The 17,158-nt window shown below is 34.7% G+C and overlaps 1 protein-coding gene across 1 annotated transcript in view; it reads left to right on the top strand.

Annotated features, from left to right (window-relative positions):
* LOC149771762 (uncharacterized) overlaps nucleotides 1-17,158 on the top strand; it is a 55,106-nt gene continuing 37,948 nt past the window's right edge. Inside the window, exons 1-5 of the mRNA XM_089948148.1 lie at nucleotides 1-250; nucleotides 810-1,017; nucleotides 5,648-5,754; nucleotides 8,032-8,231; nucleotides 9,199-9,376. Of these exons, the coding sequence (XP_089804274.1) occupies nucleotides 65-250; nucleotides 810-1,017; nucleotides 5,648-5,754; nucleotides 8,032-8,231; nucleotides 9,199-9,376 (879 nt within the window). The 5' untranslated portion in view covers nucleotides 1-64. The remainder of the gene's footprint in view (nucleotides 251-809; nucleotides 1,018-5,647; nucleotides 5,755-8,031; nucleotides 8,232-9,198; nucleotides 9,377-17,158) is intronic.

Below are 17,158 nucleotides of genomic sequence, written 5' to 3'. Positions count from 1 at the left end.
TCTGCAGGCTATTTCATCTGTCTAACACTACCCATCTTTTCATCTGAACAACGTATAAAGCTATATGTCTTTAAATGTTTACAATTTACGATCTTGTTTACAGATAAAAATGTTACAAACGTTGCGGTTGCCTATCTTTACATGTTCAAGAAATTATCACAGATCTGAACACAGTGTACCAATACCGGACTATTCTTTAACCGACTATCTCTTCCGGAACATATCAAAATTTGGTAAAGGAATAGCTCTGGTGAGTACGATAATTATATAGATTAAGGTACATGATAATTTCCGAAATTTGCGTTATGTCCATTATTGCTTAACAAGTCAGTGATTTAATATGATACGTCAAAACGATACCAATCTGCTCCAGCATTGATGTTTGTGAATCTATTACTCCCTAGCAAATATAGCCACTGTATAATAATGAACTAATGATACTTGTAACTAACTATTCGTACTTGTGAAACGTCGTAAACGGAGACGCATGGAAATTGTAAAGTTAACCTAATTCTGAGCAGTAGTTATTTTAATATAATATATCAGTAAAACAAAGTGAAGGCCGATGCTATTTCTAGTTATTGTCCAGACGTCGATTAATGACAAATGTTATTTTCAAGCATCATACATCCTGCAATTTACTTACATTACAATAAAAAAATTGATTCATTATTGCAAAGGAACCATTTTACTGCTCTGTTTTCACTTGCTGAACAAAACGATAATTAATTCTAGACAGTACGTTAAAATTCTCTAGATATTTCGAAGGCTGTTACTTAAAGTAAAACCTTAAAAGTTCTTCTTTTCAGGTCGATTACTTAACAAACAGATCCGTAACCTTTGATCAATTATACGAGGAAGTTGACAATGTGGCGAACAATCTATACGCCCTCGGGGTACGCACTGATGACTGTGTCTGTCTGTATGGAACCAACGTTCCCGAGTTTGCACATGTTATTTGTAGCGTCACTTCTAATGGGGCATCACTGACCATAGCTAACTCCCAGCTTACGGCAGGTGAACTTAAGAAACCTATTTGTATACACTTGTATGATTTTATGGAAGGTTATGGAAAGGTTACAAATATTCAAATATATTACAAAAGATCATACATTTAGCGGTCAACAGTTATCATCACTCCCATATCCCTCCCTCCCTCCCTCACTCGATCTATCTATCTATCTATCTATTTATCTATCTGTCTGTCTGTCTATCTATGCAAATTATCATATGCCTTGTAACAGTCCTTTCGTTGCATCGGAAAACGGAATGGAAACGGCAAAGAAATCGTGTTTCAGGGATTGATTTATAAAATTGTAAATGTATCAGACCAATTTTATAACTAGCTTAAGCGATTGCGACTCTCACTGAGTCTTTCTCAAAGGCAGAGTTTCGAAACAGAGATAAACATGACAGAAAATAAACACCAAAGAAAACTTTCAAATTCCAGAACTTTACAGAGTTTTCAGTCAGGTCCATAGGCATGTAAAGTCTTGTAAATTCGACGTTTCCTTTTTCATTTATAGCTTTTCTTGATTAACGATTATCTCTTTGTGTTTGCCATTGACAAAGAAACAAACTGACAAGGTAAGAGAGAAGATTGTTTTACACTCAAGTTGTAAATGCTACAATATAAGGTGTACAAGAAAAAGCGTGTGATGTTCTTACAGTTTCAAAGGGGAAACTGATGGTCTAAACTTGATTAAGTGTCTATATATATTATTTGGTAATGAAAAATAGATCTTTACTAAATCCAAACTAGTTTTATATAGCCTGCAATTAAGACTTTGATATTACGTATTGATGTTAGCTGCCTAAATTTGTATGTAGATGTGTTAGTGGTTGTTCCATCGACTTTGTTAACCACTGAACTGCTACAAAACATAACTTTCTCAATATGTAGCTTACCCGAACATCATATAAAAATAAATTTTATCTCCAGTATTTATTTATTGTCACAGGAATTATCACCAATGTGTTTGTATAACAGAAAACGCATACGATATTTTTTTCGTCAAAACCAATAACCAATCTATCCCGACAGTTTATCGTGCGATTTGTAATATTGACAATTAAGAGGAAACGACGAAGTTCGCAATATACCATATACTGAGGAGTACATTTTTTGGACAGTCAATATACATCTGAGGAAGGAAAGATTTGTTGTTTCGGCTATATCAGATTCCACAATACTCCAAATTTTGCAAACGTATGTTAAAAAATCGTTCCAATTTCGAACAGTTTCAGCTGACAACCAATAGTGAAATACAAATTTTGTATACGCTTTTTATGTAAATGTATACCTTTATTAGCTATGGCAATTGGGGAACATTCTTTTCTTGTGAAATATTACACCTAAAACTTATTTTCATCAACAATATCAATGCTTGCATTGCTTATCTTAAATTTGGATGTATTTTTCCTTTTATAACCAAATTTGATAATTTTTGTTTTGTCTGTATTGATTGCAAGTTTCCAGCTATCGCAATATCTATTAAACATGTCAAGGGTATACTGCATAGTCAGCAGGATTATCTGCGACAAGTATAGTGTTATTAGCGTATAAAAGCAACATAAGGTTTTAACATATTTACAAAGTCAGTATGTTGGGACGGTAAAGCTCGTCATCTATGCCCATTTACTAATAAAACAAAGATTATATGTCATTTAGGAATATGGAGAACAATAGCGGTGTTAAATTTAACCCCTGTCTGATATCTTTTTTTCACATGAAGACTCCCCCCCCCAAAAATATTCATTATTTATACAGACGCATGATTTGATATCATTGTAAATACTTAATATAACATTTAAACATTTCCCCCTGATGCCTACCGAGTTCACTTTATTCCAAAATCCAACTCTCCATACATTATCAAAGACACTTTTAAAATCAACAAACGTGAAAAAAGTTTTTGTTGTGCCTTGTCTAATAAATTCAATAAGGCTATGCGAAAGAAAAGCTTTGTCTATTATAGAAAAGCCATTATGGAATCCAGATTGAGTCTCAGACAATATTTTTATTATCGTCAAGGAATTTTGACAATCTGAAACATAGTATTGCCGTCAACACTTTACGAAAAGCCAAAGTGATAGGTCTGTAATTTGACATATCGGCTTTGTCACCTTTATTTTTAAAAATTGGCACAATAACGCATTTAGTCGAACAATCTGGTACATATCCAGTATTCAGGATGACATTAACAGTCTGGTACATATCCAGTATTCAGGATGACATTAACAATCTGGTACATATCCAGTAGTCAGGATGACATTAACAATCTGGTACATATCCAGTATTCAGGATGACATTAACAATCTGGTACATATCCAGTATTCAGGATGACATTAACAATCTGGTACATATCCAGTATTCAGGATGACATTAACAATATGGTACATATCCAGTATTCAGGATGACATTAACAATCTGGTACATATCCAGTATTCAGGATGACATTAACAATCTGGTACATATCCAGTATTCAGGATGACATTAACAATATGGTACATATCCGTATTCAGGATGACATTATATAGACATTTAACATTTCAGCAATTGAGCTTTTGATATATTCATTTATTATACTGTTCCAGAAATGGTTCAAGCGGCGGACGTTGTCCATAATTCTTGTTTGAATCACCCAATTGCAGCTGAAGAAATATTAAAAGACGTCAACACTAACAAATGTTAAAGCAGGTTCAGTCAACAATTAAATGAATATGAAAAAGCTAAATTGAAACTGGTAGCTTGGCTGATTTTCCCTATAACAAAAGATATTTCACACTTTGTCAGTCTTAAGAAAAAGGGAATGACTACTCACTATCTTCTGTAATCTTCTTTATTGCACGATGAAAGACGTAAACTTCTATATTTCACGATGAAAGACGTATTTAAGATCATCACACGCTATATATATATATATATATATATATATATATATATATATATATATATATATATATATATATATATATATTTCTGTGTGTGTGTGTGTGTGTTTATACATGTTTATGTGTGTCTGTTTATATATATTTATGTGTGTGTGTGTGTGTTTATATATGTTTATATGTGTGTGTGTGTGTGTGTGTGTTCTTTTTCTTATATACCTCATATGTTGTAACCTTGATAACCTGAGTGCAATACAGTCTCGTTTTGTCTTGTCTTGCCCAACGCTAATAGAAGGGAAGTTCGTTTGACTGTTACTTCTGTATTGCACGTAGGGTCTAAAAGAGGAACGGAAAAAGGGTACTTTATGCGACACATAATCTATCATTTAAGATCGAGATGTCACAAACACGGCGTGCTTGTTTTCAAAATGTCACTAAACCGTACTTTAGGCTGAGAACCATCGATTGCATTTTTCACTTTTATGGTTCGTAATAGACTTGTTTTAAAAACTGAAGAAGAGAAAAAAGATCCAAAGGGAAAAAAGGAAAAAAAAAACATGTTTCCTGCTTTCGGCCTTCCACTAAATAGCAGGAAACCGGTTCCGTGTTGATGCGTAGGACGAATTCTATTCACTGCGCCTGCGTCAACATCTGTGCATGTTTTATATCTTTCCGGCATTATGATCTTTCAGTGGGAATATCGTTTATCGGAGTTCGTCGTTAATGACTTTATTTGTCCTGCTGATGTATTTATCCTAGATAACATTTCCACCTCCACAAATACAGTATGATACATTTGGGAATCGTAAATTAAACGAATAAATTCGTTCATTGTTAAAGCGCTGTACTATGTTCCAGTAACACAAAATCAAACAGAACATTACAACTTAAGCTAGAAAATTACTTTTGCCGCTAAAATGATACCAGAAAGGTCTGCAAAAACAAAGAAGGCACGTTAGTACGAAGTCAAAATCTCATGAATGTGTGGTTCTAAGTTTGATTAAAGGAAAGTTTTTTGTGTTATTAGCGCGTTTAAGAATCTTTCAACTTTCAAAGACTGTCGACTCGGGGTTCTCGGAAATACAGGAAACAAAGACCCTAGTCAAACTCGGTGTGTCCGATAATGCTTTCCTCGCTTGATCGTGCAATGAACTGAAAACAACAACTTTTGGACCTGGCACTCTAAAGATTCACCTCTCGTTAAACATGAACATGTAAATCATTCTTTTTTAAAGGTACTTCAAAACGCTGAAAATAAAGTATAAAATTCAGAAAGAATCGAACTGAAAAATGATATTGTCTAGTGAGAATTGTGTCGATTTATATATAACTTTGTCATAGCATCAATATGCGACATTATTCCAACAACAAGGCATGGCCATGTGAGCAGTATAATAAATCCGTTTGTTATTCTGTAGTATTAGTATGTTTTTCGCCTTGAAACAATACAGCGTATTATGCAATAGGGCTATTATTACAGTAATACTATCTGGACCCACTACGATCAAATTGTCATTACAATACACTTTACGCAATATATGATTACCACAAACTTGAGCTGAGTTAAATTTCTAAAAAAAATTAAATAACAATTAATAAAGCTAAAATGTGTGAATCCCATATTCTATTTCCTGTGTTTAGTATACATTTGCTTCTGGGGAAAATTTGTTTTTTGTTCATGGATTTTATTTGTTACATAAATGCAAAACAATTATATTTCACGTGTACTAAAACGTAAACACTTTAACATTTTCAGTCGAACTAGCACACCAGCTGAAAGCAACAAACAGCAAATTCATGTTCACAACACCAGAATGTACAGAAAGGGCTAGAGACGCTGCACATCTGTATCACAAACTTCAGGTGTATATGTATATGTATATATATATATATATATATATATATATATATATATATATATATATATATATATATATATATATATATATATATATATATATATATATATATATATATATATATATATATATAGTATAAATTTTATTCATTTTTTATTCATTTCTGTAATGTGTACATAAAATCATTATTTAGTTTGCCTATGTGACCTGAATCTGTTAAGATCATAACATTGCATAAGATCTACGAATAGATGTTTACGTGTTTCAATTATTATTAATAACTTTAATAACAAGATTTAAATGGTGCCTTTGGCTTAATCCCTAAGTGGTTGATGAAATTTTGTCGGTTCTAGAATAATTATGTAAATTCCAGCTGGTTGGGCTCAGTCACATGAATAGGCCAAATCGACGCAAAATGAGTAATGTATTCTGTCACGTGGGGTCTATTGCGAAATACAGTTGTAATACGCTATGTATATAAGGTGAGAATTAAGCAGTCAGTTTCCTTCCGATTTTTGGAGTCATTCACACTTTATTTCCGTTATGAGTCTGCAGACGTGTTTTGTTATACTATGATATTATTCGAGATGAAAAACATCTGTTTGCACCGTTTAATGAAAATAGAAAGTGCTCATTATGTGAACTATAATTTTATACTGGAACTGTTATAAATTATTCGAATTATAGACAACGCCATCTTGACAACGTCATCGTTCTTTGAGGACCAGAACATTTCCTGTTTTTAAATTTATAAGGAACATTTCGTTCATTTAGGAAGTTCATAGACTTTAAAAGGAACAGTTCGGATTCACTTCATTCCATTTTCCAACCATGTTTTTCCACGAAAAATGATTTTATATAGTTAAATCGAGCGGCTCAGATTTTATGGCTGAGTCATTTTTTTTGACAAGTACGCACTGTGTTGTTATTTAGTCGTTCTTTGCTCAAGACTTCAACAGCAGTAAGGACCATTCTCAAGTATGTTGAACACTAAGTTCTGTAATTAAGGATATACAAGTTTCTGACGGTTCTTTTTTTTATCGAGTTCTAAGCAAATACACACGGAAAGTAAAATGCCACAGGCCATTTAAAACTTGACAAATCTGTACTTTGTAAGAAACTTTGATATGGCAGCAAGGGTAACGTACGATGCCTCAAAAGTATATAAATGTTTAATTGCAAGTTATAAATCGAGAAAACTGTCTTGTCTTTTTTTCCTGAAACTATATTTATTTTCTCCCTAACTCGACGTTGCATCACTTTCGACCATACGGACAGAAGAACCTTGATTGCTCCATGATAAAGAAGATAAAAGACTGATGGTCTGATGGTGTAAGACTGAATGAGTTATAATAATGTTGAACAACTGGTAATGTATCATTGAACACTGCATTTTTCTTTTCTCCACCAAGAATTACTATTGAAGGTACTGTAATAAATTTTGGAGTATGTGCATTTGTTCATAGCCTCCGTTTTAAGGATTTCTTAGATGTTCTTGATTACTTGATACATTATTGGATCTCGGTCCTGGGGAAATATTCCTCAGACCGAGCTACATAGAAAGTTACATGGAGCAGATGTCAAGGAATGAAGTGTGTTAGTGAGTTTCCGTGATTTCATAGTTTACTTTTGGTGAACTCAGGTTAGAGCCGCACGAGTGTTCCTGTCGTTCAATAGACCCTATTGAAATCTAGCTGTGTACCTTGATTGTGTGACTACAGGTGCAGTATTTATGATTGGAGACTGGTAAATTAAACAATGGAATAAACGAGAAGGGACTGTTTCTCGTCGGTAGGCGCCATTTATTGTTGCCACGGTGGTAAATCTGATGCAAAGTTACAGGCGAAATGTGGCTTAAAACCATGATTTGACCAGCTTATCGTTCCCAGTATTAGGTGGTTGAGAAGTGTAGCTTTACGGCGCGAAATGCTGACGGTACGTTACGTTAAGTTAATGAAGAAGATCCATGCGGTTGGTAGACAATTGGAAAGTTGTGAGGTATGTGGCCTTCTATTAATTAGAATAAAATTATTTATAGAATGGACACGTTGGACTGTCCAGTTTACAACAGTAGTTGTATAGAGGTCTTTGGAATTAGGGGAAACTTATGACTTCTAGCGTAATCGCGCCAGGGTTTGAAATCGCTCGGTCAAGTAAATCCCTTGGAGTGTTACAGTACTATTAAAAAAAAAAAAAATTTAGGTTAAAGTGCGATGGTCTGAGATTGTCGACTAAAATTTGCTCTTTAAGCCCTTTAACAAAGTTTCTGAATTATTTATAGGAAATAATTGTACTGGGGAACCAGAAAGGATTTAGACCTTTCTCCAACCTTATTGAGCGTCCCCGAACAAGGCGCCTAGAGAGTCACATCGATCCCAAAAAGCACATTGCCCTGTTACCCTATTCCAGTGGTACGACTGGTCTACCTAAAGGAGTAGAATTGACCCATTACAATTTGGTCGCCGAGCTCAGTGCACTTAGGTAAGCAGAATATATAATCTGCACGATTTTGTTTTCATGCCATGTAAATATTATGTATTTCTTGCTTTGAGGACTCGCGAGAGAACGAATGTGTATGTGCGTACACTGTTTTAGTTTGTGTATTGTGCTATTTCGGAGAGACATAAATAGTCTTTATTTGACATGCGTTCATAGATGTTTCTACGTCAACACTAGTCATAAATACACCATATAAATAAAGGCGACAAATGCTCTCATGTTCAGGATTAAAATTTTTCTTTACCAAATATCTCGGTGGTGGGTGGGTGGCCGAGTGGTCTAAATGGCTCGTCTTTACCAATCACAGCGATCTTACAGCTGTCCACGTCGGTTCAGATCTCGGCCTCGGTTAATGTGGGTTCGTGAGAAAGCTTCTTTTGCTTCTTGTGGGTAGGTTATTTTTACCGGGGCTTTTCGGGGTTCTTCGTCCACTAGTTATACTGGCCGCCATGAGAAATGGCGTTAAACTCAATACAAAACAGTAACAACGACATCAACCAAACTAAACCATTCGAAAATTCACGTATGACGACAAACAAACAATACTGTTTAATAAGGTGTATAATATTCTTGCAAATTGTTCACATCTCTCGTCACGTGTCAGTCATTATTCTTGCACATTTCCCTTTAAATCCTTATTAAATCCATACTAAATTTAGAAAAACGGTAAATCGAGCCATTTGAAAGGTTTAACTAATGTTTCAAACTAGACTTTATATTTTTTTACAACAACTTTATGCTGTATACAATAATCAAATATAATCACGATATCCCATACATATTTGTAGCGCATATATACTGTTTGAACCTGATTTTCATAATAAAGTGCAATATTTGAGAAATGATGGAAACTTTCAGATGATTAAAGAAAACTACCGTTCACCACTGTGGAACTGTTGATTATGTCAACTCCATTTTATTCAATTTAATTTATTTATTCTTCTTCCAGCCATCGTCTCTTCCTTCCCTTTGACCCAAAGTCAGAGAAATCCCTCTCAGTCCTACCGATGGTGCATATAGCTGGCATGGTAATCGGCTTGTTGAACCCGTTGTCACAGGGATCTTCCGTGGTGACACTTCCTAGATTCGATCCCCAGACGTTTTTGGAAGCTATGGAAAAACACAGGGTAGACGATACATTGTCGTACATATATTAAAGCGCTGGTTTGATGATGAAATGTGGGTAATTTAAATTAATTTATTCAAAACTCGGTAGGTATTTGAGTTTACGCTTTCAATATCTAGGATATTGTTGAGAAATTGGTGATGTCATCCTCAGCAAAGTTTGTCACTGATAATTTTCTATTAGATTTATATATAAACATTATGGCCGGAAAACATGTACAATAATGTAGCGCCGAGTTTATTAATTCCTGTAGTTTTAAAACTGAGTCCCATACAAGACTGATAACGTGATAGTTTGTGAAAGCAGCATTCTTTTTTTCTGTGGCACACATGCTTTAGAACGTACATATGTATGCTACTTATTTGTGTAACAAAAGTATAAAGCAACCGTTTTCTAAATATTAAGAACCTCAGGGATGCGAGCCTTGAGAAATCATGAACGCTTTTGCATATAGATTAAGTAAATAGATAGATTAAATGAATAGATAGATTAAATCTTTCTGTAGAAGTGTAGCCTGAAGCTGAAGTCACACTCACGAAATTACAAATTTACAAATTTGATTCATAAGTATCAACAGGTTCCAATGCATTTTAACCAAAGGCACAACGAATACATTTTATGTACTGCTCAATATTTTTCATGTTCACAAGAATTCAAGAGGTCATTTATAAGGTCTAACTTTGTATAAGAAAAGGAAAGGATTATTGTGCTTGTCAAGAAATACAGATATCCAATTTTTTTCTTCTTCATCTGTCTTATCTGGTATTAAGGAAACAGAAAGCACTATTTACACGTGTTAACCAATGAAACGTCGCTACTTGTTCATTTCTATTTTGTGATTGACTTGGCAAGTGTCCTTAGGGCTCTTTAGACTTTGCCAAGAATCCAACCATTATACGATGCTGTGTAATATTTGCGTTCTGTATTTTTAGGCAAGTTCACTCAGTAATATGCCAAAATCAATTCCCTATCTTTTTCAAAGTTTTTCTTCAAATAAAATGTAAATTACATTGGGTAAGACTTCTGGAATGGAACCAGGTATAAGGTCCGAGTAAACCGAATTTTGTCACTTACTGGTAACATAATTCAGGCCATCGTGAATCTGTTTGGATTAGTTAGCTGAGTTTTGTCTTTAATCCTATGTGAAAGACGGAGTTGTAGAATGGATGGAGTTAAAGTTTGAACGGAAGAATCGATCAACCTCTAGACATAGTTATTGAAAATATAATCTTCGTAATCAAAGACAACTAACATTTGAGGAAGATAGAAAACATGTCTTTATAGTAAATATATGAATGAAATAACAAGTCACAATCTCTCTCGAATGCTGCAGAAAATGACGTAACAAGAAAACAAAGTGGGAAGTTTCAGTTCTGCACGGGAGCGATCTAGAATGCATACCAAAATGTTAGATCCAATACAACATATATCTTTCTTTTTTCTTATCAAGATTCGCAACTTTAAAAGAACATCAACAATAACAACAATAAAACATGCATGGTATCCATAGAGAGACCCATGAGATCCATCACGAAAAATAAAAACGTCAATAACGTAGTGGTTTACAATTATACTTCTTAACATCAAGTCCACGTACATCCACATTTTGTTTTGAATTTACCGCTTAAATTTCATCACCAATGATAAACAAATAAGGAACAAAGCTATCTCTTTGACGACACCCTCTTTCAAGTCTATAGGATGCTGATATATGTCCATCATTTATAACATATTTCAGAGTTATTACAAAATCAATTAAAACAGAACCACTAAATTTAAATCATTGTAACGTTTTTCTGTACCAAACGCCCAGATTTTGTTTAAAGGACTCAAAGTCTATTAGCATTAATAAAGCATGTCCGTCTTCGTATCAAGTTAATCTGTTTCAAATACTTGCCGTATTCATTCAGTAACTGCAAGTAGATCCGTGCCTGATCATCTTTACCGTCACTGTTTTTAATATATTGTGAATGAAAAAAGTTATGTTGAGCTTACTGAATTTCAACGGTATCAAATTGAAGAAAGAGGCTTTAATACAGTCCCATGCAGAATGTTTTGAGCATTTGAATACATTTGTCCCTTTTCCTAAGTTTTGTTTTTTTGTTGTCTTATTGACACAATTTCTTAGCCCCAAGATCAGAGGAACCCGCGAGGGAACGGAGCGCGTTCTAAATTCGTCCCCACGTGGACAGACAGCGAGAAGACATTGTCCGCTAAGTTTGATTGGGTCGGGTCAAAGCGACACCCAATCTGAATCGAGATAGAGGGTGTGATAACAATTTCGACCCGAATTATAACTTCTAACTAGCAAGCAAACATTTAGTCTCGCTTAGGAAGATTGCTGACCAATGGAGGGTTACTCCGATGAAGTCACTCGTAATTTGACGGTAAAACTTAAAGAGGAGATTCTAAGGAAAGACAAAGCTTCGTAAAGGTCAGTAAGTTATTTGGTCGATTTTTGCAGAATGTTATTACATTGTAATTGTAATTATGTGTACTGCGTATACTTTATTACTAGGATCGTTTAGTATGTAGAATTACCTTTGTAGTGTTTATTTACAGGCGTATTTGAGTATTATGTAGAGAAATATGTAGAGTGTTAGCTTGTGGTTAGAATTAGTTTTGTCATTCGCTAATAGGTTATTTCGTCGCAAACTAGTGTATTTATTCATATGATATGTTAGAATTTACACATGCTTGAATTGTGAATTTGGAAAATGGTTGAAGTGTGTATGATTACTTAATATGGACGAATGTATATATCAGAGCATGGATATTTGAATATTTGCGTACCTCGTATGAGTTGTAATGGAAAGAAATGCGTCTGATTGTTTGTGATATTGTTTAGTATAATGGGATTAGGAATATGTATTGATGTAACGCAATTTATTGATGTATGTATGAAAAGTAATCGATACCGTGCTTTTATTACGTTGTTTTACCATACAAGAACGTATGAGTATTTCGATGTGAATGAATGCGTGGCTGAAGAAATTTAATAGCCGTTATCTGATGATAGGCTGGGTGTAGTGTGAGATGAGAGGGCAAAGGAAAATAGTCTACCGTCCTTGTGTTTTCACAGGAAGCATTTTGGATGAGAGAACTTCCGGTTCATTTGAGTCCCAAGTCTCTAAGAGGTGAGACGGAAGTGAGACTAGTAGAGCAGTCTGAGTCGACAAGTCTAGTCGGTGAAGAGAGTCGAGGAGGAGGAAAAGGAATCGAGGAGGAGAAGTGGAGAAGGAGGAGGAGTATAGAGAAGTCGAGGAGGAGAAGGAATTCGGAGAAAGTCGGGAGGAAGAGGAGAAGGAATTGAAGGAATATGAGAGAGGAATACACAGATGAGCAAAGTACAAGGACAGGTGGAAAGCTATCTCATACTACAAATCAAATGATGCAATAGGCTATCACAGTGTCGAGCGGAAGGAGAGTACTTGGGGAATTTTAATCATTTGATTATTGAATTGTTATTAAATTGTTATTAGCTGAATTTCACTTCTTTGTATATTCAATCATTTAACCGTCGGCGTTGCTGGCTAGGGGCTCGGAGCTTTACATCTATCTTTCACTGATTTCACTTACAACCAAAATTGAGCCTGGGTGGGTCTTCTATAATAATTTAAATAGTATATTGGGAGCACCCATCCCAACCATAACACTTATCACAGTGGCGGTATAACAAAGCCGTCTCGCCACAGAGTTATATAAATCTGCTTTTCTCTAGATGTTTCAAATATACTTTATCTATGTTTGCATACATTCCAAATATGAATTTCTAGCATTACCTGTTCAATTTCCTTTAGTTTTTCCCGTTTCTCTTTTGCTTTCCTAACAGAGCTACTTATACCCTCAAGATTGTATTTTCATTGTTTTTAATTTCAATGAAACTGGGATCATTACATGAATGAGTAGCTTGTCGATAATTGTCGTTTTTCTGCCTTAGCAATGTTCATCTACAGTAGAAGTTCTTCACTTTGTTAAACAAATCAAGATATTCAAAGTTCCTCAACAGTTGGGCCTGACATTTCCAATTTGTTTCTTCGAGAGTACAATTTTAAAAAGCCACATTCAAAATAATTTTTCAATGATCTGTCTGATATCCTGGTAAAATGTATAAATCAGCTTGAATGCATTCATATAAATATCATTTAATACAAGAAAATGGTCTATTATCTATTTTGTTTCGAGGAATATTTTTGTTTCCATGTTTACATCTTCAGTTCTTGATTTGGATTTCTTCAGATACCAATTAATTAATTCCAGTCCATAATGAGGTCTAGACTTCCTGTTCCAGACTGTGCAAAACAGTCGTCTAAAATAGGTTAAGTATATAAACCTAGGCACTGAACAGTATTCCAGTCTTCACCCATTAAATCGGACGAGTTCTCAAAAGCTCAAATTTCTATCTTTATCTTTCTAAAAATAGGTTACGGTTATCACTGTTGTAACAAGAGCTATTCTGTTAACAGCGAAATCTTGAAAAATACGTTTCTGTTAATTATCACAACTTCTTTGTGAATTACAAATTCAAACTTAATTTCTCAAGAACATTGAGACCACAGCACTATTACTTCAACAATGGCTAAATATACATTTGTATTCAATTATAGTCGCCTAATACGTTTCGTCGTTCTTTTGAACTATGAATTTTCTTGGAAACATTCCATACAGGGATGAATCAAGTTAAGATTTGGCGGAAGCGGTCCAAAATTTATCAAGGGTCATGGATTTCCTCGAACGTTCACCAAAGCAAAAGTCTACACGTATGTTACGAAATGCCCGGTATGGCTCATTTAGTCTTCCATACTTTTCATTTAAATCAGGTTGTCTTATTTCACGCGCCGTAATATTTCTGTAAATGTAATTTTTCGTCGTATCGCGTGACGCTTTTATTGCTCGCGCGGCACGTGCGAAATAATGTATTATTGCGCACTACTATATATATGGGGTAGAGATATTGAAGGGCACAGCCAATATAGAGGGAAGCTCTTAAACATATTCAGCTGTCGGGCAGGTGCCATTGTAATTTCGTTAAAGCCAAACAGTTGGCTCGCCGGTTATGAGCAGCCGGATGGGCTTGTGAATACCATGACGTCTGGTGTACAATTACTAGTATAACCCACCGATTCAGTGCCAGCGTACGGGTACAAGTGCGGAGGGGAAAGTGACCATGCCAGAGAGAAGGCCGTGTCAAAGTGTATTTTCCAATCAAGTAGTGTTTTGACTACAAGTAAAAGAACAATAACAAGTAGTGGTTTGACTACATGTGAATTATGACAGTAGTGTCTGACTACATAAATGTTTGCAACCAGTAGTTGATTATATGGGTATGCAACAAGCATTTGTTTATATGAACGTTTGCTAGAGATATTTGTGTACATAAAGTTTACATGGAGTTTCTAGAACTTTTTGACTACTTGAATGTGACATAGTAGTCAAAGTATATTTCGTATGTGTTTTATATTCATTTTATATGCTTTTCTGTGTTATTTTCATATCATTAGTACCAGTGTTTAATATATTGTCATTTGTCATCCACGAACGTGTTTATTGTTTCTTTAAAACCCTGTCCGGTCTCAAAGGGTGAGCTCGACTACGTTACAACGTATATTCACTATAAATATGCATTATACTGAGTAAACGTGCGCAAAAATAAAACCATGGTGAAATTTCAAGCGATAACTGACTGTACGTATGCGTGTGTGCGTGTTTCTACGGGTTTTTTTTTTCTTCTTCTGCAGCCTGGAACCCACCCCACCCATCTGATCTAGTCCTGCTATAGATATATTATGCTGTTTTACCTAATGCTAAATGTCCCTTCAGTCTACACCTTGCATTTTACCTAATGCTAAATGTCCCTTCAGTCTACACCTTGCATTTTACCTAATGCTAAATGTCCCTTCAGTGTACACCTTGAATTTTACCTAATGCTAAATGTCCCTTCAGTCAAAGACTTCACCTTGCATTCACAGATAAATCTTTTTGTGTTATTACCCATACCAACCACATATAATTTTCACATACGTGTCCTTGTACATAATAAATAACTATTACCTCGAATCTATCATTCACACGACATTTACACTCATGCAAAAAGTGGTGTGACAGTAGATTCTACACATCTGGCTGCAGTTAATCTTTAATACAGCGCACACTAAATTGCACATGTACTGAAATATCAATCCCGGACATTTAATGACAACGATATTCATGGACATCTGGATATGTTAAACAAGAAAAGAAAAAACACGAGTCACACTGTCGAAATTGGGAAGAAAAAGACAGCGCACATGAAAGTGAAACGAGTGTTTAAAAATCACTCTAGTGAAGCACTAAGTACACAACAGACAATGTAAATTACAACTGAATGTATGAAAGAAAGAAAATCGAAGCATGAATTGGTGAACGAATTGGCAGGAAAGGACTGAAAAATGATGGTAGCTAAGCAACGCAAAATGAGTAAATGTATCTTTGAACGAACGAACAAACGAAGGAAGGAAGGATGGAAGGAAAGATAATTTATGAACTAGTAGATGAAATCACCAAGGAAAGTAATGACAAAATGGATGAATAAAAGAATGAATGGATCGATTAACGAATGAACGTATTTAAAAGGAATGAAATGACATAAACAATGAATGAATTAACCTGTGAAAGATGAAACGGGAACCAGTGAGAGATGAAACGGAAACCTGTGAGAGATGAAACGGGAACCTGTGAAAGATGATTCATGACATTAAATAGAAAAATAAATTAGTGAACTTAAAGAGAATGAGTGATCAATAATTACAAGAATGTGTTGCCAAGGTGAATACATAAAAGAAATATGAAGAGTTTAGCAATGATGGCAAATGAATACAATAAATATAGCGCAAACGAGCATGCATTTCCTCTAGTCCTTTTTATATTAAGTCGTTAAGTTTTCCTCCTTGGGGAATTAACAAAGGAATAAATAACAACTAAAGGATCTTATCTACTAAAAATAAATGGAGTGACATGAATATCTGAGCTGAATATAATGATATACACGTGGACTAGTAATCAGCTATAAGCTGGATTGAAAGAGAGGCTTGAGTGATATTAACATGAACGTGCAAGAGTTAATTGGGAACAGTAATGTTGTATACTGGATACAATAGCTGTAAATTAGAATTGAGAACTGATTTGCTGACAGATCAGACAATAAGCCATTAATATAAAAACGATAGTAAAAAGAATCGTAGCAAGTAACTAACAAGTTGAACAAATTTTAGAGAAAAGAAAAAGCAAAATATTAGTCCACATACTTATTAGGCCCATTTCATGAACTGACAAATTTGTAATTGACACTTACTTTCTAATTATCTCACTAATTTAGTTATAAATGTCAAATTTGACCCTTTTTCCTGATTTGGTTCTACCATACATAAAACTTAAAGTATCATGATCTATTGGATCCCTTGATGTTTTGGTTAATTTGCTGAAAAGCTTTCATAATCATCATTGTTACATCCTCCACAAGATTAATTATTTTGTTTGTTTTTTTTTTTGTTTTTTTGTTTTTTTGTTTTAAACCTTTCTGCTTCTTGACATATGATATTTGCGGCCCAAAGTCCTTAATTTGACAATAACTAGCGGTTGCTGTCACAGACACTCGGTTTGATCAGTTTAAAAAAAAAAGGGGTGGGGGGAGAGACTCGTGAAAACACCCATGTTAACTACCAATTAATACAAGGTAAGTAACTCTCGCGGTTCGAATCAGACCAATTGACTAATCTGTACTAATTGTCTTACACTATCTGCGCGT

The sequence above is a fragment of the Sinohyriopsis cumingii genome, unplaced genomic scaffold (assembly GCF_028554795.1).
Source record: "Sinohyriopsis cumingii isolate HCF-2022 unplaced genomic scaffold, ASM2855479v2 utg001673l, whole genome shotgun sequence".
NCBI lineage: Eukaryota > Metazoa > Mollusca > Bivalvia > Unionida > Unionidae > Sinohyriopsis > Sinohyriopsis cumingii.
This window is presented reverse-complemented; position numbering and strand designations above follow the sequence as displayed.